This window comes from Rhea pennata, chromosome 17 (genome assembly GCF_028389875.1).
Source record: "Rhea pennata isolate bPtePen1 chromosome 17, bPtePen1.pri, whole genome shotgun sequence".
NCBI lineage: Eukaryota > Metazoa > Chordata > Aves > Rheiformes > Rheidae > Rhea > Rhea pennata.
Window position 1 is genome coordinate 8,971,766 of NC_084679.1, and position 19,829 is coordinate 8,991,594.

General features: G+C 41.8%; 1 protein-coding gene across 2 annotated transcripts in view; it reads right to left on the reverse strand.

Annotated features, from left to right (window-relative positions):
- ZDHHC8 (zinc finger DHHC-type palmitoyltransferase 8) overlaps positions 1 to 11,246 on the reverse strand; it is a 108,836-nt gene extending 97,590 nt beyond the window's left edge. The window contains exon 1 of one of the 2 annotated variants that reach the window (XM_062589853.1): positions 11,115 to 11,246. In XM_062589853.1, coding sequence (XP_062445837.1) covers positions 11,115 to 11,218 — 104 coding nt within the window. In that variant the 5' untranslated portion in view covers positions 11,219 to 11,246. The remainder of the gene's footprint in view (positions 1 to 11,114) is intronic. The other variant, XM_062589854.1, reaches the window with a different exon arrangement.
- Between the last annotated feature and the right edge of the window lie 8,583 nt (positions 11,247 to 19,829).

The following is a 19,829-nucleotide window of genomic DNA, read 5'->3' on the forward strand; positions in this document are numbered from 1 at the left end:
CTTTTAGCAGAATTAAGACCTGAACTCAGATAGGAGGCAGCTAAGCACAAGAACACCTTTGCTTAAATGCATGCATGTATACATGCCCGAGTTTTTCTGGCTCTATCCTTTATGGCTTTGCCCTCCGACAGAGCAATAGTGTCTCCTTGCCAGCAATGTATACACGGGAGCTTCAACATTCCCAAAAATGAAGAGGTGTCAGGAACTATGCTGTTTTAGACACCTGTCTGCTGCAAACAGCAGGGTGACAGCACAGCCTGTCACTGGCATGACTCACCAGCTGCTGACCTGGCTGACATCTAGACCCATCCAGCACACGCAGAGGATTTTGTTGTTGTTTGGCCAGGACACTGCTGCAGGATCCCCACTCACAGGTCTGCACACCAAGACCCACCACGGCTCTGCTCTGCACTGACAGAGAGCCAACTCGCGTATAGCCCTGTGCAAAGCAGGACGGGTCCCCTGAAGGTTTATGAACACTCGAAGTCCATTGCCAGAAAAGGCCCAAATGTGAAAAAGGCCAAGATCCCATGTTCTGTCTAGTCATCTTCATCTCAAGCATTAGGGAAGCAAAGCAGATGTCTACCAACCTGTTGAAAACAGTTTATTGCCGTCAGCACAGTCAAGTTCACTGCCATTTGTAAGACCTTCTTGCTCTTTATCCTTGCAATCAAAAGCCATTTTCTGAAAGTACAATGTGACCAGAATACAGTCCATTTCAAGGAACCACCCCCTCCCCATCACACACCAAGCTGTGTCCTTCTACCCTTTCGTCTCTCCCCCAGCTTCCTGAGAGCCCTTCACACGCAGACTCTTATTTCAAAAAAAAAAAAACAAAAAAAAACCCCACAACTTTGATAGTATATTTGTCACATAACATAAGGCAATATTCTCAGCAGGGCTCTGCTGAGTACTAGCGAGGTGTCCTTACAGTGTATTTGCTGATATAGTTTGGTATCTGGACAAGGATCAAAAGTTTTCATTCTGCAGTTACAAAACCTCACTTTCTTTTGTTGGTTTAATGGCCACATCCAGCAAACCCTGTTATTTTAATCTGACATTGTTTCTGCAGTTGGAAATTTAAGTGGCAAACATGAACGCCCTTTGCTGGGAGGAAACATGCCTGCGGACGCTGGAATAACTTCTGTACACGACATGGAGCATTCCTCATCAGATTCAACCCTTCACTATCTCCTTCCGTTTGGCTCATGCTATGCATCTCCAAACAGTCATTATACACGCCACTTGCTACAGAATTAAGATGATAACTTTACAAAAACATTACTGGTGCCTGTTGTTTTGGTCCCAAATACTTGTTAATCCATTTACACAAAATGCAGCATGTGCAAAGCTAGCCTACTCATGTACCGACCATATTAAAAGCTGCAGATGGAGGCTGACACTTTGTACAAAGTTATTTTAAAATGTATTTACCATGAAAAATGTCTCTAGAGCTATATTACTACATAAGCTTTCACTTGGTCCTCCGCAATATAATTAGCATTCAGTGTTAAAATAGAGTTAAAGAATATGATGAGCAGTAATGACCCTGTGACTTAGGATACTAACTGTATTATATAACAAACAACTATATTACGTTGTAACAGGGTTAGCACACACTCCCTGTTCACTGTTAAAGCTCTACGTATAGCAGTTTTGGCCAACTTGCGCTTATTTCTCAAACAAGTTTTTAGCATTTTAGCCAGGTACCAGACCAGTTGCAGAAAATCAAACTGAACAGGGATGAGAAACAGGACTGATTTGGAGGTAGGGACTAGAAAAGTTTCTCATCAATAAATTCCAACCTTATCCATTCTATAATTCCGTGAAATTGGGAGAATAGGGAATTCCTATTCCTATCCCATTGCCACATAAACAGCAGGTAAAAGGCAAGATTGCTTAACCAAAACCCCACATATAAAGTAAAGATCTCATGCTCTTGAGGTCTTGCTCATAACTTTTAATCAAGGCAACTTCAGGGCTAAATATTGTGTCATATCCAAAGACAAATCAGTCCTGCCAGGCCAAATCCCAGCCTCGTCCTGGAGACCTTTGTGAGCCAGGGACAGAGCACAAGGACGGAGCTAATGCCTGCTAAGCACGAACCCAGCCTGCTCGTTCGGCTGCTGCAAGCTCTAACCACTAACCTCAACACACCTCGAGGGAGCCACCCTTTAGAAAAGTCATCTGCTTCCACATTAACAAAATACAATCTTCAGAGAGGAAAAAAGAGATCTTAAAGCCCACAGATAAATGCTCGAAACAAAGTTTCTTGTAAAACGATTTCTTCACCATCACAGTAGGAAAACGTGAGATGCACGGACCTTACAAGGAGAAATGCGAAGATATTATTAGAAACGAACCTAGTGAAGACCAATTTAAGAAAAGGATTGTAGCGTCAAAGTGAGCTTCGCCCGTGCCGATGCCACCGAGCGCCGCCTCCGCCACCACGCTGCCCGTCGCAGCGGAAGAGCAGCCGAGGCAGCGGAGCAGCTCGAGACGAGCCCGGCCGGGGGCCTCCGGCGGCAGACCCCAGTCCCCACGTTTCGGGAGCAGGCTGGGGTGGCTCAGCGTGCCGCCGGCGGGGGCTGGCCGCCGGGAGGTGGCCACGCATCTGCAGATGTGCCTCACTGCTGCGGCAACCAACCCTCCGAGAAAGCTAGACATGCAAAACAAGACCTCGCTCGGGGGAAAGGAGCAGAAAGAGGTTACACACCAGGAAAATACTCCCAGACAGGGGCTGCAACTGAACTGGCTGCGATGGGGGAGAGGAAGTGTTTTTCCAAAAGAAAATAGCTGCCTTTTGCCGCTGACAGGAACCCAAGCAGCTAGGAAAGTTTCAAGCCCAACCTCTCCCTTTATGAAGCATTTCTGTGACAGACCTACGTTTAATTTTAAATGATGCCTGTTTATACGCATGTCCGAGCTTTCCTTATTCCCAGGACTGTACTTCAATTGTTTTGAAATAGATATTACTTTGGATTATTTCTCTGAAGACTTGAAAGAGAGCTAATGTAAATGCCAATTTGGCTTAAGACTCCTGGGAGAGGAAGAGTAAGACGTTGTCTGACTTCATTTATGGAAGCTCTTCTTTATTTAAGCAGTTTCAAGTTTGCTTTGTTAAGCTCCAATTTAAAAAAGTTTGTTCATATAGGAATATTCTGCAATTAGCTTAGTCTGAGTGGGTACAGGGGTCTTCTGGAGAAGAGTCAGCTCAGAGCAGCGCACACAAACCATACTCCAAGGGAATTACCAAGTAGTTGGCCTCCACAAGTTCCTGCCCCTTGTCAAAAATAACACCACGTTCTCATATACTGACAAGCTGACAAAAATCTGTATTTCGAGTTCTCCTGTCTTCATGCTGCCTGTCTTACTCCACAGAACTCGTTACCGCCTTGCAAAGGGCAGCGTTTCCTAATTACATGATTTCATACAATATTAAAGCACACAACAAAATAGTGCACGCAGCGAGCAGCTGCTCTGGTGTTCAGCTTTGCATCTGAAACGCGAGAGATTGTCTCTGCTCCTGGCTCCGCTGTCCCATGTTATCGGATGATCTCCTAACACAGCAGTAAAGCACAGATATTTCATAATGATTTCGCATTTGAAGTCCACAAACTCCGCATTTACACTTTCACAAATAGAACATCATGGTAACCACCGCAATATCTAAGTGCAGGTTACTGTAAGGTTTATTCCATAATATCCATTCCTAGAAAAACAGAGTCAAGTACCTAGTAAAGTTCACATAATAGTAAGGTTTAGAGCTCAAATTTCTCAAACACGGAAACAACCTGTGACCTTAAGTTCTAGGCACTTCAGAGACACCAGAAGCAAATTGAGCCACACTGCATTATGGCTAAGAATAGTCAGGGACTAGTTAATCCTCCCTCTGGATAGAGCTTACTGGCTGAAGATTTATGTAGCGTAGTTTGCCATGGTGTACGAATTTGAATGGATCACTGCAGACTCCAAGCCAGGATCCCCCCCAAACTGCCTCTCCTATGGCAAAATAGGATCCAGACTGACTAGTTTTCCAAACTATGGTATTCTTTGCAGAAAAAATACAGAATTCCCATTAAAAACACATGACCACTATTTCAGCCTCAAGAGTCTCAATGACGTATAATCAACTAATAGTAGTTCCATAACAGTGCAGACAAACTGAATATTATCCTTAGGTTAATGAGAAAAGTCTTATATGTTCTAAATCAAATCAAAGGCCAGGAAACCAGTTTTCCACTTTTGCACTGATTACAGAAGTACAGCACCAATCCAGCTTTCAAGATGCTTTTCCCTACTCCAGTATGCATCTATTTCATGCTCTAAATTAGCTTATACTCTCCCTTATTACTGCATTGCAGACCTCTTCCAGTGCAAGCTAACCAAAACTCATGGTTTCCTTTTGTAGGCCTTGAAAGCCTACAAAGTAGCTTTCTCAGTAGCTCTACACCAAGTAAACCACGAAGGGAAGGCCTGCTGTCTTCCCAGGTCCCCAAAGAGCAGGCACGTAGGTCCACCACGACCCTCACACCACCGGGGCCTGGGGCTCATTTCAGCTAGGAAGCAGCTAGCAACAAAGCTGTTTACATGGAAACCAAGCAAATGATCACAACTGTCCCAGGCAGATAAACCTCAAAATCCAAACCGCTCCAAGCCCATGTCTCAATTTAAGCTATGTTTCACATTTTCAGCAGTAGTATCCCTTGGTTTACATTACCCAAAAGCCAAATGAGCTCGCTCCCATGCTGTTCAAACAGAGAGACTGTTTCTATTTATAAAACGATACATGTGTGGCACACTTGGACAAACAGGGGTAGTATTTAAATTAGCATCTCGGAAGAGACCTTAAACAAAAATAGAAAACTTTTAATAGTCACATATAAAGACTGGGCAGCTCACCCTGATCTGAGACAGTCTTTCATTCCTGTTTCCATACACCCGCACCCTTAAACCCTGCTCATTAGGAAAATGAGAAAGGAGGTTGCTACCAGCATACAGCACACACTGACTAAAGCTGCGGATGGCCAACGTACAGGAATAACTTCCAATGCATTAGCTATTCTGGTGTTAAAACCAGATCTACAATTAGCATTCAAATGCCACTGTGATGGCTGTGCTCAGATAGCTATGCATCCTACAGCTGAAGATATTTAGCTATTTATTACCATCAGTGAAGAAAAGATCCTTAAAGCCATTCCTAACCCCCTCTGCCAAACTGCAGCAGGGAATAATATTCCTCTTGATCATGAACTCTGGTCTCTTAAAAGGGTTGATTTTAACAGCTTTCAGAATTGTCCTGTATTGCCAGCTTTGCTGGTCCCCCCTGGCAGTGAAGACAGCAGAACCTACTACTAGTTAACAGCTATAAAACTGAGCACATTCCAGTTAAACAGACTTTCCTGCAGATAATGCCTGTCTTTTCATCTTGCATGATTAGTTTATCTAGATTATCTTTACAAAAGTTATACAATAGATAAAACTGCCACAGCTTGAGAAGGACATGCCTTTGTCACAAGAATAAACATTTTTCAGAGCCTGACAGACATGACAACTGATAGGTCTTAGGTCAATCCAGAAAGCCTTACCTTTTCCAGATTCATCCTCATTCTCTTTGCAAGCAGACTGGACAAGGAGAATCTGTCTTAAATGCATCTTTAATGGCAAAAAAATGTTTAAATATCTCAGTAGACTAACCCTCTGAGGTTTGCATTCTTTAAATATTTGGCTTTTCTTCACACAAAGTTGCATTACTTGAATTCACTGCAAAGACAGTTTTGAAACTCTATTTAAATAAACTGATGCACGCTATTTTTGTACACCCTCTTTCCTCCCCAGTGTCACCCGCCTGGCTATCACTGTATAAGCATTTTGTGAAGCTGCTCCCTACCAGTCCTAACAGTTTCTTCATTTGGCTCATACAAAGAAACAAACAACAGAAAATCGGAGATAGGTTAATGCTATTAAGTGGTAAAGTGCATTTAAAGTTCAAGGAAGGCGGAATTTGTTCTTTGCCACAGCTGGCATCCCCAATACCAAATGCATCCTCGGAAGGGCTAGGAGCAGGCAAGGCAGATGACCTTTATGCTGTAAAGGCTTCAAAATTCCCCCGAGGCATTTGAAAGAGTAACAGATATGACACTCAGGTAGCAGGAGGGGGATGTGGATGAGCAGAACAGCAGCGTTTCCACGTGCTTTCACACATACCACAGTAAGCCTTGAACTTTTGGCATCAGAAGTCACAAGCAACTGCCAGAGCAACAGTAAACCGCACAAGCTGCCTTTAGGAAGTTGAGGCAGAGGCCAAGCTGTAAGAGGGACATACAATCACACTCCAGGGCAGAACTTAAGATGTCCAGCAGCTTCTCAAAATTGAAGTCTGTATTGCAATTTTATCTTCAGTTCCCTTTTTGTGCACTTATTTCTCAGTGACCAAGTATTTCCTCCAGTCTAGTATCAAATCCACCTGCATTACAGATGCTCTAACATCTGTAATATACACTTAAAATCACATTTATTTGTTCTAACTGAATCAGAACACTGCACTGGCAGAGGCGAGCAGCCGAACATTGGGAACCAGAGTTTGCTGAAGTTTTTAAACTGCTTTAGGTAAGAAAACCAGCTTTGGATAAAAGCCAAATTCCTAATGCCAAAATGATCCTCTATTAAGTTGGTTCAGTCACTAGCAAAAATTCTAGTCAAAACCAGCAGAAGATGTTTTCCTCTTCTGATCTAGGAACATACAGAAGTCATGGGAAGATGAGACCTAAAAATAGGTCAGGAATTTTAGGGACACTATTATGCTTCTATTAATTACCAGACAGAATATTTACAATAGTTTCAAACTTGAAAATTCTATTCTGTATTTATTTTAATGCTATCCAGATCAGTATCAATTCTGAGGAGGTGAGGTTAACTTCTAACTTAAGAAATGTATTTATCATCATTAAAAAAAAGTATCCAAATGAACATACAGCTACACTATGTTTAAGCCATTGCAAGAATAGTGGGCCTTTCCAGTTCATGAAATACAGTAACAGGATATAGCAGGGAGAGTACAAAATAAAATTTAAAACCTTCATGAAGGAGGCCAAGCTTTCCTTCTCACTAAGGCAAATCCACCAGTCCTGCTACTCAGTATGGTCTAGCAGTTGCTCTGCTCCTGATCCTCCCTCCACCAGCTGAATAACCAGGATTCTAGGCTGGGGAAAGCTTTCTTCGTTTTCTTGCCTTCCCTACTGTGAGTTCAGCTTCAGCTTCTCTTTTACACCTATCTATCATCCCTCAGATGTTTCCTGAGAACTACTGATATTAAATTCCTATGTCGCAGCCTGCATTCAAATTCCAAGTGCATACATCGGGGTATATACCCACGATTAAATCCCATAATGACTTCTAAGAACAAACTTGAAGTCTTATTCTTGGTATTCACTGAACGAGTTTCTTCCTTGTGCTTTTCCTTCACCCCAGAAATTACTCATTTGATTATCCCAGTTAAGGGAACAACGTACAGCAGTGCTGCTACATAACAGATTATTGCTGCTTCCCATTGTATCAAAGAACAAGCAGCACCCGTATCTTTGTTATTAACCTCATGTTTCTACCATATCTTAAAGATGCTCAAGTGACACATGCTACAGAAAACAGTCTTAAAACAGGTATTAGCAGAAATTTCTAGTCTACAGCACTCAGTGAAAGAACGAGAAGATTTATTTCCCCATCACTAAAATGCACCACAGTTTTTCCTTAAAGTCTTACACTTAGCTGTGTAATCTGTAGATTCAGATATTGCAGCTGTTAAATCAAAATTCACAGATTCAAGTAACTCAGTACTATATAGCATAACCTAAAAAGGTGAAGAGAACAATTAGCTCCAGTGCCGTAGTTCATTACGTGAAGTTACACTTACAGCATTATACTTGCAGACAATTAAGCTGCATTATGTACTAATACTGCAGTTACGCAACCTAAAATAAAGCAAGAAGTTCACAAGAGCCTGATTCTTCAAATGAACACACTAATATTTACATCATCGTCCCTGGTCCAAGCCAAAAACCCCTAGACTTCACTGAAATGGCCTGAATTGTTGCCACTAATAAGAAACCTTATAAGAAAGGTGAAGAAAAAGAGATTCAGAAGAAATCAGCTCAGGACTGCTACAACTGAATCAGTCTGAATTCCTGGAATGCTAAGCAGACCCGGTTCTTTCTTCATTATGCCTCCATTTGATTTGTTCACATAAGTAAATTAAGCTAATCATTATATATAACATTATTTACACATTCTTGTGTAATGCTTAGAGTTCGTGCTTATTTACTCTCCTAGTGTGACAAATTAGACCACCTACTCACATGCTTCCATTTATTATGAAGGGAACACACACGGAGACCTAAGAGTCTACAACACAACTCCAATATTTAGGTGCCTTTCCAGGTAACACTCAATTGCTAAGTAGTTTAGTTCTCCCTCAAAAAAACGAGAAGGAATACAGAGATAACAGTGAGGCCTAAATGGTTAACTGAGGGGAAAAAAAAAAAAAACACAAAGTGGAATTGTTAGAATTTTCCCAGATTACAGTATAAGAGTACTGCTGATCAGCACCACCATGAAATAGTAGCACATACTGTGTGTCAAACGGACTTTATGTGCTGCTATTTAGCAAAGTGTTTGGACAAAAGCCAAAAATAAAGACTACATTGCTAAAAAGCTAGCCGTGGCCTTCGAGTTCAAAGAGCTTTTCATCAGGCTGATGACACAACATGTGGCTGGAGCCCACAAACATGTCTGGGGGAAAGCCTAGTCATAGCCTTCATTTTTCATAGAAGTTGCTTGGAAATGCTTGCAGTGCCCAGAGACAATTTTGTTTTCTATTCAGTAAGTGGCTTAAACAAGTAATTATTCAAATTTTCCATACACACACACACACACGTATCTTCATTATTCAGTTCCACAACACTGAGTTTGCTCAAGTCTCTGATATCCCACCAGGCTGATCTGCACCCAGAATTTGATATGAGCCCCATCCACTGCTTAGTTTCACATATTTATGTACAGGTAAGCTCACTGACAAACACAGCTGCCTTAGTCCTTAACATTACATACACAGAATTAATGAAAACACAGCTGGATCTTCATCTGATAAAACACATGCATTATGACTGGCATAACATGGATTGCATTAATAAGTTTTAAGCTAGTGCCTCAACTGCTATATAAGTTGTACTTAACATCAAAACACTTGTACAGATCAACACTGAAAGTATAGGTCTGTATCTCAGCCCCGAAGAGCATATCACAATAAGAAAAATTCTCAGAACACAAAACACTGTGTAGTACCTGTGTGTACTAAGAAAAAAAGAGAGAGAGAGAGATGCTCAGAAAAAGGAAGAGAACCACACAGAAGATACTTTAATCTACTGCATATTATTCCCTTCAATTGCAAGAGAAAAACAGATTTTACTGAACTATTCAGAATGAAAACCAAGAGCAATTTCATACAAATTCATCTGAGTAGTTTTGAAGGGACAAGACTTCAGACGCTGCTTGACAACAGTTGCTCAATTATGTGCTACTTTTATTACACACAAGACTTGGCAACAGCAGAGAACGTATGTCTGGGATAATCCTCGAAAGATTTACTAACACATTAAGAAGCACAGGCCAAGCTACAATATGGAGAGATCCTAAAAATACTTCATTTCGCATGTAATTATTCACTGATAATAGAAGGAGCAGAATTAAGTTTGAGAGTCGGTAACAGGCTAAAGCCAGTTGCTTCTCCCGTACAGTAACGTTATCCTGAAAGGAACATCTCGGGCGACGTCCTGCTGCCAAAAGCGCGTTTCAGCAACCGTGTTACCAGGCAAGTCTTACATCACTCAGTAATTTGTAGCTCTACGATCAAAGTATCATGTGAAAACAAACATACAGCTTCCCAAACAGCCGTGGCAAACATTCATCTCTCAAGATGCAGGGACAGAAAAATGCTGGCACTAAGAGCCCTTTTGCTTAAATGCGAAAGCATTTTAAAGACACGCACAGCAGCAGCCTGAGCCGAGGTGCTCACGGCAGCCAACTTCCGCCTCGCGCCTGCCTGGGAGCACCAGACTGTAATTAGGCACCTAAGCGATGAATGATGGGTTTCTACGCGTAGCGGTTCTCAGAGCTGAACTAGTCCAATATCCTGAAAGGACATACTCATATCAAGCACGTTAAGAACAAGCAATCAGAAACCAGACCACATTAAGAGCATCACTCAGCATCAAGTTTTTCCGTTTTAAGAAGCTGCTAGACAACGTAACATTTGCATTTTACTCTGAAGTGCTACATTAGGATTACTATACCAGTAAGGAGCATTTTGAAACACTGAGAAGGGTATTACAGCCAAGCCGAGACGGTCACGGCCCGGACGCGTACTCGCACTGTTAAATAGCCGCCTGCTCCTAACAGCACTGCTGTGCTCCGTTAGAAATTCAACCGTGGCAAAACAAGGTAAATAAGTGGAAGAGAAAAATCTTAACACCCAAGCAGCAATCTCCGCACCTCTCCAGAAGGCAGCTCAGCCAAAGCGCGTTTCAGAACCGCGTTTTGACGCGGCTCTTCCTCAAACCACCAACGCTACTTTGGCAAGGGGGCGGCTCCAGCCCGAGCAAAGGAAGGGTTAACAACCTACATAGCTCAAGTTTATATAAAGGGAGAGGAAATAGGGAGGCAAAGCACGACCCGACTCCCATATTGCTGTATGGGCAGGGGAGCCGCAAGCCGCCCGCCCGCCGGAGCGCGGCTTGGCGCTGCGGGGAGCAAACGGGCTGGCGGGGGGGGGGGGAGAGAAGAGTTCCCCCCTCCGGCTCCGGGGGCCCGTTACATAAAGCGGTGCAGGATCCGCCCGCCACCCCGGAGCGCCCGCGGCGGCCGCCCGCCGCCTCCGGGCTGGCACCGCAGCGCGAGGCCCGCGCGGGGGCCAGGCCGCTCCCGCCGCCGCCGCGGCCCCGCCGGGAGCGGGGGGCTGCGCCCCGCACCCCGCACCCCGCCGCAGCGCCGGGGCCTGGCGGGGCTGCCGAGCCCCCCCGGCGCCTCCTCCCGCCCCCCGCGGAGGCGCCCGCAGCGCTACTTACGTGAAAACAAAAAATAAAGTAGTCGAACCCACTAGTAAGGCGGCCGCCGTGGAGACAGGGATGTATTTAGTCGGTTTAAACCTCTTTCCAGTGCTGCTGGGCATCCTGTGGCTTACACATCCCTCTGTAATCCGCGGGAGGGAGGCAGGCGGGCGGGCGGGCGGGCAGGGGGCGGCGTGGGCAGGCTCCCGGCGCGGGGGGCCCGGCGGGGCGCGGGGACGCGGCGCCGAGCGGAGAGAAAGGCGGCGAGACGGAGGGACTGCGAACAGCTGACCTCCAGCACAGGAAATCCCTCCCTCCCTCCCTGCCTCCCTGCCTGCCCGCCCGCCTCCCTCCGCACCCACCCGCCCACCCGCCTGATGTCAACGGGCCCCTTAAGGTAGACCCGGGGGGAGCCCCCACGGCAGCAGCACCCGCTGGCCTGTGCCGTCGGGATGGGCCCACCCCCCCAAATAAAAATACATATATACACACACCCCTGTATTACACATATTTCAGTCCTATATATACATACACATACGTATATATGCGTGTGTGTGCATGTATGTTTACAGGTTGAGTTCTACAAGGCTCTTTACAGGACGTTCGGAAATTAAAGCCACTGTCACAGCTCCACAGCAGCAAAACGCCTCGGCCCTGCAAGGGGCTGCACGGCTGCAGAGCTGCCCCCCTTCCCCGCGGGGCACTGCGGGGGCTCTCCGGAGGAGCGTCCCGTGGGAGCGGGGTCTGCCGTGGCTGCGCGTTGGTAGCTCAGGGGAGACAAGTCTGCTGGGCCGGGGAGGGGGGAGTGCGCGATGCCTAAATCCACAGCGGTTAGTATTTAGAAAACTGCTGCATTCTGTTAGCTTTAACTAATTTTAAGACAAATAATTGAGCGCATAGCTGAAATTGCACTATGCTCCTACTTAAAACTATTTATCCATTAGCACTGAGAGGCAGAAATAATGTGCTTTAAGGTAACATCAGAAAGTTCAGCTTTCTAAGGAGCACTGTGTGAACAGCTCCCTCTGGTCACATTAAGGGGGCACCACTCAGATGTCCTCCTTAGTCAGAAGTGAGCAGCACCTCGAAAGGGAGGAAGGTTCAAGGGTTCAACTCCAAATTTTAGAGCAAGAGTAGGAGGAACAGCTTGTTCCCTCACTCTTGCCTTCTCTCTTTTGTAATTCCCCAGTTTGTAGCCGCCAACATGCAGATAAAGTAACTACAACACAAGATTAAAAGCCACATTTGCAGGTTTTGTTGCCTGTTTTTAAAAGCAAACTTACCCTAAAAGTTATACATTCCAGCTCTGTTCTGAAAAGAAATTAACATTCTCCATAAGTGACTAGATGAGCTCCACAATCCTAGAGGTATTACACACAAAACAAGTAAAACCCAACCAAACTCAAAGTGAGGATTCTCAGCTCTGCAAAACCTGCAATAAAATTTGCAAGTAAATGCAGTCAACTCCAGCCTGCAGGCATATAGTTATATGAAATCTCAGCTTTTGCTAATAAATCCCCCCCCATATAAGAAATATTCTCTAGCCCTCTGAAAACACCTTTAAAATTTTCAGATTTTATCATAAAGAGACTAAAAACAAAAGATAGCTTAAATGAACTCCAAACTCAGGTTTCAAGGAAAGGGAGGGACAACAACTACTTACTTATTTTTGAATGCTTGAGTGACATAGTATTCCCTATGCTTCACTACTCCTTGTCAGGCTAGCTGATTGAAATAAATGATTCTTAAGATCTTTGTTACTAATGAAAAGGTCAGCAACTTTACACAGAATCAAGACACCACATACCAATCAAAAAGCCTTCTGCTGCATCTGCACCAGCATATTGGGCTGGATCAAAAGTATACTTCCGAAGCAACTCTCCTAATTGTCCTCCTGACACCATGATTTGATGCACACTGCTAAGTAATCTAGAAATATGTAACTGGATTCCTTTTCAATAAGTCTAAATCAGACGACGCATTTTAGGAGCACATCTAATGCACACAGGTCATGGATTCTCTGCAGTTTAGCTCTACTTGCCCAACACAGCCACAAACTATCACTTTCACCAGGTCAAGCCCTTTCTTCATCCCCATTCAAGCAACATCCTTGATGAATTTCACAGTTGCAAACAGAACATTTACTATTTTTGAACTGTAGAATGTCATAAAAATTATGGGCAGTTTATGAAGTTTGTTTAGCATTCTCTAATGGACATTGAGTTGTGCTCAACCGCATTTCTTAGGGCTTACAAGGTATTAAAGGACTTACCTTCCAGTTTAAGTGGCTGTCGGATTGGCATTTTTGGGGCGGACACCCAAGTTTCCTTTCCAGGTCAGCAGAAGCATCCTGTCAAGTTACTAGCAGAAGTTACATAGCAATAATATCTCTACAAGTACACGTTTGGAGGTTGGTGATTTATTTAGTTTCACTCTCCTTAAGGATAAAGCATTTCTAAACAGTAGCTAGCCAAGGACACCAAGGACAGTAACCATCTGCAAGGTGAGCACAGAAGTCATTCTTCAGGAGAATGTTCCTACCCTGTTCTTTGCACCCTATTACTTTTAGTGTTTTTTCCTACAAAGACTCTTGACTCTCTAGATAGTCTGCTTCTCAAAGGCAAGCTTGGGAAGTGGGGATGATTCAGTGCTTCTTTCCACTTGTTTTCCTTTATTTCCCTCTTTTCCACAAAGTCTCATGCTAACAGTCCTATTTAGAGGACCAACCTCTTAAAACCACTAAGCCACTCTACTTCTGCAGTTAAGTATTTAGCAACAAGCATCTTTCTCCCCCCCCCATTCATGCAACAGTGTCAGAGAGGGACAGTGATAAGAGTATCATAGAGATTTGTAGCTTTCACAGCAACAAAAAGGAGCATCTCAAATCTGAAGCTTTCTGTACTCTAACAAAGATCACTGTGCAAGCCCAGTCTGCACTGCACAGCACAGCTGCCTTGCAAACAAGGTGCTTTTGCTATGCAACAGCGCAGTCACACAAACCAGTATTTTCAAGAGCCGAGACATTCCCTGTTGCAATGCTACAATGTTTTGCAGAGTTGAGATTGTCTTTTAATACTGCAGATTGTAACTTACCTATTAGAAAGAAAAAAAAAAATCCTGGAACAATTCCCACAGTTCATCTCATTTCCTTTCCACTAACCTTCCGGTTCTTGAAAATGTGCCCATCTTCAAGACAGCTATAACATTGCTGAGCAACATACAATTTCAGTATTAACAGGCAAATCCATCTAAAGCCATGAGACAACTTTAGAGTCCAAACAATGAGGATGCCTAAGGAGCACCTGATCAAAGCAAAACAGGCACATCTCAGAATTGCTTTCCTGGAACAGCTCTATTTCATGGTTTTTGGATTCTCACTACCTGATCAGCAGTCCAGAAGATTTCTGCAGCCCTCAGGTAAACAACTATGGCAGCAAGAGCTAGAAAAGTATTAAGATAGCAACAGAGAACAACCTAAAAGTAATTTCGGAGAGATTTGCTAGTATTTGCATGGATTTTTTTGCAGGATTTTACTGAGATCTTCCCCCAAAAGAGAAAGGAGGAACCACAGAAACTGGGTGTTGGAGACACATACCTGGATACCACTCAAAGTTGGTAAAATGAAAGTAAACACACATTGCAGAGGAAGCATCAAGAAAGATTCACCAGCACACAATTTTCATATCAAATCATTGCACCAACATTAGCCAGGAATGTTAGTTACAAAGTGAAGAAAAAACTTTTATTTAGTACACACTGAAATACTGAAAAAAAAAATCACTGAAATCTTAGTTACTGGGCAATTTAGGTTGACTTGAATAAATTATTCTGCTTTTCTTACTAGATTTGCTACAAACATATTTGCCAATCCATGTAGTACTGGTGATCTGCTACGAGCCTATGTTCAAAATGGCCAAAGATCACCGAGCTTAATGTTGAAGATGTCTGTGACAGGGCCCTGTAGAATCAGCAATTATGTTTAGTAAAAGCTGTTTTTCCTCTAAACAGTGTCCAGCACAGAGGACGTCTTGATCACCACACACAGCACTGTATGGTAAAAAGGTCCAAGCAAGGCTGGATAGTTCTGGGTACAAACTAGGTCTGCAAAGTTAACTATTGGCACTTTGACAATTTTCATTTAGTTATCCAAGTATATTTGATATTAGATATATTAAGTACATAGATACTGCATAGAACCTCTCTATGCCATTCATCTATCATCCATGGAAATTGCCAAGTTTCTAACTACAAGCTCTACTTTAATTATTTGGAATTTTAAGTCTATCTCCACTTGCATTTCTATTAAACAAAATGGAAGCCCCCTCCTTCACATCTCCCTCCCTCTCCCTGCACAAGGCCAATGCAGGACTAGAGTCCAAAAAATATTTTTCAATTAAGATACCTTTCAGTAGTCTAAACAGTAATCCCCCAGTCTCTAGATTCCTCCAGTTTTCCACACACACACACACCACAGGATAGCAATTGCTCAAAAAATATCAGCTAGCAAAACTCGTAACATGTATTTCCCAAGTGCAGTGATAAGGCATGTAAAGTTTCATTCACTACGAGATTTTAATCACTTCACTGACATGCTAACTCCTAAACCATCTCCACAAGGAGCCTGTCACACTGGAATAATGTAGGCCTGAGTAGCTTTGAACAGTCATCATCCGATTTAAAACCATTAACAAAGTGCAATTCTCCTCTACTAGTATGGAATGTCATTCCAAATCACACTGCTGATATCCAGAAAGGCAACAGTGATTCATAGACCGGCAAAGAAATTAAGCTATTAAGACTGATGGTACACTATTTAAATGAAGCAGCGTCAAATTAGAGTTGCCTATTATTGAAAAATTTTCTCCACAGAAAGCAAAATATCCAGTCATTTTTATGTCCCAATTCATCTTTTTTGATGTTTGAGCTAATTGCTTTTATGGAAAAATAGCATTAGAAAAACCTCACGTTTACCTAGAAAGGAGGACAGCCAGCACAACACGAATAGGCAAGAACTTCTGACACCATTAGGTTCTCTGTTAAATCATGTGTAAATCACACATATTGGTACAAGTTAAAATTTACAATACACTGAATCAGCTGATATAAGCTTATAATCAAGATTGATCTAAACTACAAAAAGCTGAAATTCTCCAGATTATATTTTCAGTTTTCAATTTCTGAAAAAATATTAGGAGCATGAAGTTCATTAAACACTTCCAGTTGTCAGACAAGATCTTCAAACTAAAAATAGCTTGCTGTATATAGCATCTAATCCAGAATTGTGCCTAACACCCGGCCTGTATTTAAACCATTTGTCATGGTATTGGTTATAAGCATAAAAACAAAACCACACAAAACTTAACTTTACCATTAATACTTTCAAAAAAAATTTCAGCAGATACAGTATTTAAGAAACTAATGTAGATTGCACTTTCACTTGGTTATAGCAAAGTAGTTGCACAAAAAAGTTTAATCATGGACTTAAGACCTCTTCGTACTTAATGTCCAGTATGCCAGAAGTAAACAAAGATGTTCCATATTTAAATTTCCGTATTAGAAAAATAGCAATCATAGATCTACTTACATATAAAATCCCCTCTACAGTTGAATACTGCAAACTTCTTCACTGAACAAAGTAACACTGATCTGTTGCAGCTAGCGTTTTCATTATTTTCTGACTCTGAAAATGATACATGGTTAAAGATTTAGTTAAGGTTAGTGAAGACTGGGTCATTCCTCCTCTATATTTAAAAGCAAGACTAATTTTTGCTAAATCCAGTTAGGAAGAACTGTGAAGTAAACACTAAACAAACCATCACAACAGCAAAAACAAAGCTGCTTTATACACACCTGACTTAGACTAAGTCTGTGCATGTTTCCACACAGACAATACCTCAGCAACTTAAATGATGTTTCTTTGAAGTTAGTTCATCTAATCAAAAATGCATTAGGGCAGTTAGAAAACTTAACTCAATAGAAAGATACTTGACTCTTAAGCAAGTTTAAGAATCAGTATCTATCTGCACATCATTTTAGGAGCTTGTACTTGCTCACAATTAAGGTTTGACCAAGCTTTACTTGAAATCAAGTGAACCCATAATCACTGTGACCTTAGGAGCCTCCTTGTGTACAACTCTTCTGGTCCAGTATCATCTCATTGAATAAAAGAGAACACACAACAGGGGAAACTAGTTGAAATTTAAGCACCATCCATCCCATCAATGCTAAATCAGCCAGAATAAATAGGTGCACAGAAGACAGAAGTGCATATACAGAGTAGGCTAAACAGCTTTGTTCAGATTAGTTGGACAAAGCCTTCAATTTCTTTTGAATTAAAAACAACTGCTGTTTAACTATTCAGGATTGAAAGCCAATAGCAATGTTTATGAGACCAAAAATAAGGCATTTATAATATGTCATCTTCCCCACAATCTCCATTTCTACACAAATAATTGCAGTTCAACAGTGATAAAATATCAGCTTGAGCCATCTGAACTCAGAACTGGGTTTTTTTTTTTTTTTTTTTTTTTTTTTTTTTTTTTTTTTTTTTTAGAGAGCTCTAGCAACATTGAACTTTTTTGTTGCAACAGTTATTCAGTGGAATGCCTTAAGAGATAAAGGACCAAAAGGCATAGCAGTACTCATCCGCCTGAGTTGCGGGACGCTGCAGTTCTGCATGACCAGTCATTAGCCATAAAACACAGCACTCTTCCAAGACCAGACAGATTCTCAAACTGAGAAATTCATACTGCTGCTGGTGCAGACAGCCGAGCTGCAGCCTTTTCTTCACAGACAGGGTGGTATTGTTGAGGCTACAGTCACTTTCTGAACCAAGCACCTCCCACACACCCACGCAGAGAACCTGAAGTGAGAAAAGAGGTGCTATGCCTTCAGATCTCACCTCTCCTGTGTGATGGGCAGAGCCTCATCACAATTATTTCCAAATTAACTCCTTGTACATGTTTATTCCTTCAAATTTTTAAATCAAAGGAGGCTTAGTACCAAGCTTGAAAATTCTTTCAAGATCCCATTTTTGCTTTTTCCATATAGATCGTTTTGCATCAAGAACAAAGATTCACAACATTCTCACATCTGCTTAGTGCTGAGAAGAATTTTAATTTTCTGAGTGTTTGGTATCATAGAGTACTTAAGTGTTTAATACAAGATACCTCATTACACAAAAAAATCACTACAGTGTTAAACACAGCAAATGGGTGTTTGCAATTTGCAGATGAGACACGAAGTATCAATACAATCCTGTTCCTGGAGGAAAACATACTAGTATAGTCTTCAAATAATTAAAGTAGGAAGAACTGTCTTGAATTTATTTTTACCACCAAAAAATTAAGTCTACCTTCTTAACACCTTAACTACCTGTTAAGATGATACTTTTTTGGCATTTATCAAAGTTTGGCCATTTTTAGGCTTGATTCATCGCCACAAATGTCTTTCAGACACTCATCCACTCAGTTCTCTACACATGCAAAAACGTTAGCACCAATAAAGGCAGCGATATTAAGCCAACCTATATAGTGTCTTTCCGCACTGATGCGAACAGAACTTGCACAAATTGAGAAGTTAAGCATATGGCTATGCTTTAGTATTCCTACCACAGTTTTCAGGTACAATTTTACTGAAAATAGATTAAAACCTCTTAATCTTTGCTCTCACCTTCAGCCATAACCTCAGTCTCTCTCAACTATGGAAGTCAGAGGTGCTTAAAGTGACTTCATCCCTAACCAGTTGCCTTAACAGAACTCTATAGCCCCATGATTTTAGTCCACACATAAGCATGCTAGGGCTTAAATTTGTCCCATTGGAATTAAAAGGGAAAGTAACCATTAAACTTATCTTAGTGAAATACTCAAGACTATTCTTCATAAATACTACCTATTCAACTGCACACATTAAAACACCCAAGAATCCAGAATGACAAATGAAATCAATATACCCCAGAGAGCACAGAAATTAGCTACAGATTCAATGATTTTCTGTACTGTATCTGAACAATTTATTAGAAAACCGTTTTGGAATGATTTTTTTGTGTCACAATTGACACCCTCAAACAGGTTCATGAACATTTAAATCACACATTACTGTCACATGAGAAACAAGTATATGGCAACTAACACTTTAGTGGTGGTCTGCAAATCTATGAAGAAACTTTTGAATAAAACTCTACCTTTCTACTTATTGTTTTAAGACTATTGTGGAGACAAGAGGTTAGGTTCTATCACTTCAAGAACTCTTAATAGTGAAGACACTGGTAAAGTATGAATGTTTAATACCTTGTAAGCTAGGAAAAAGCTATGATCAATTAAAACCCTAGAATACTTGGCATATAGTAAACAGAAAAAAAAACATCTCAAGGACATCTCTTAGTAGTCTGTTACCTATAGGAAATTTTAGTATTAGAATAGACTTACACAAAAAAAACCTTATTCCACCAAGATTAACAACCTTCAAAAATACTTGCCTTTTAATTTGCAGAGCAGCACTCCTATGATTTCTAGAGAGACCAGAACAATGACTAACCAATCTTTAGTTTAGATGACCAAGACATTCTCCTGTAAGATGCTATCAAGAGAAATCATTTTACTTGGTGGTCCTCATAACTTGAGTCTTTTAAGATGTCAGACTTGCATTAAGGGTAACTCATGAATTATAAGCAGGGTTAACCTAATAAGGGAAATGTCTGGAAACCATTTAAGCACGTATGAGTACGTAAAAATG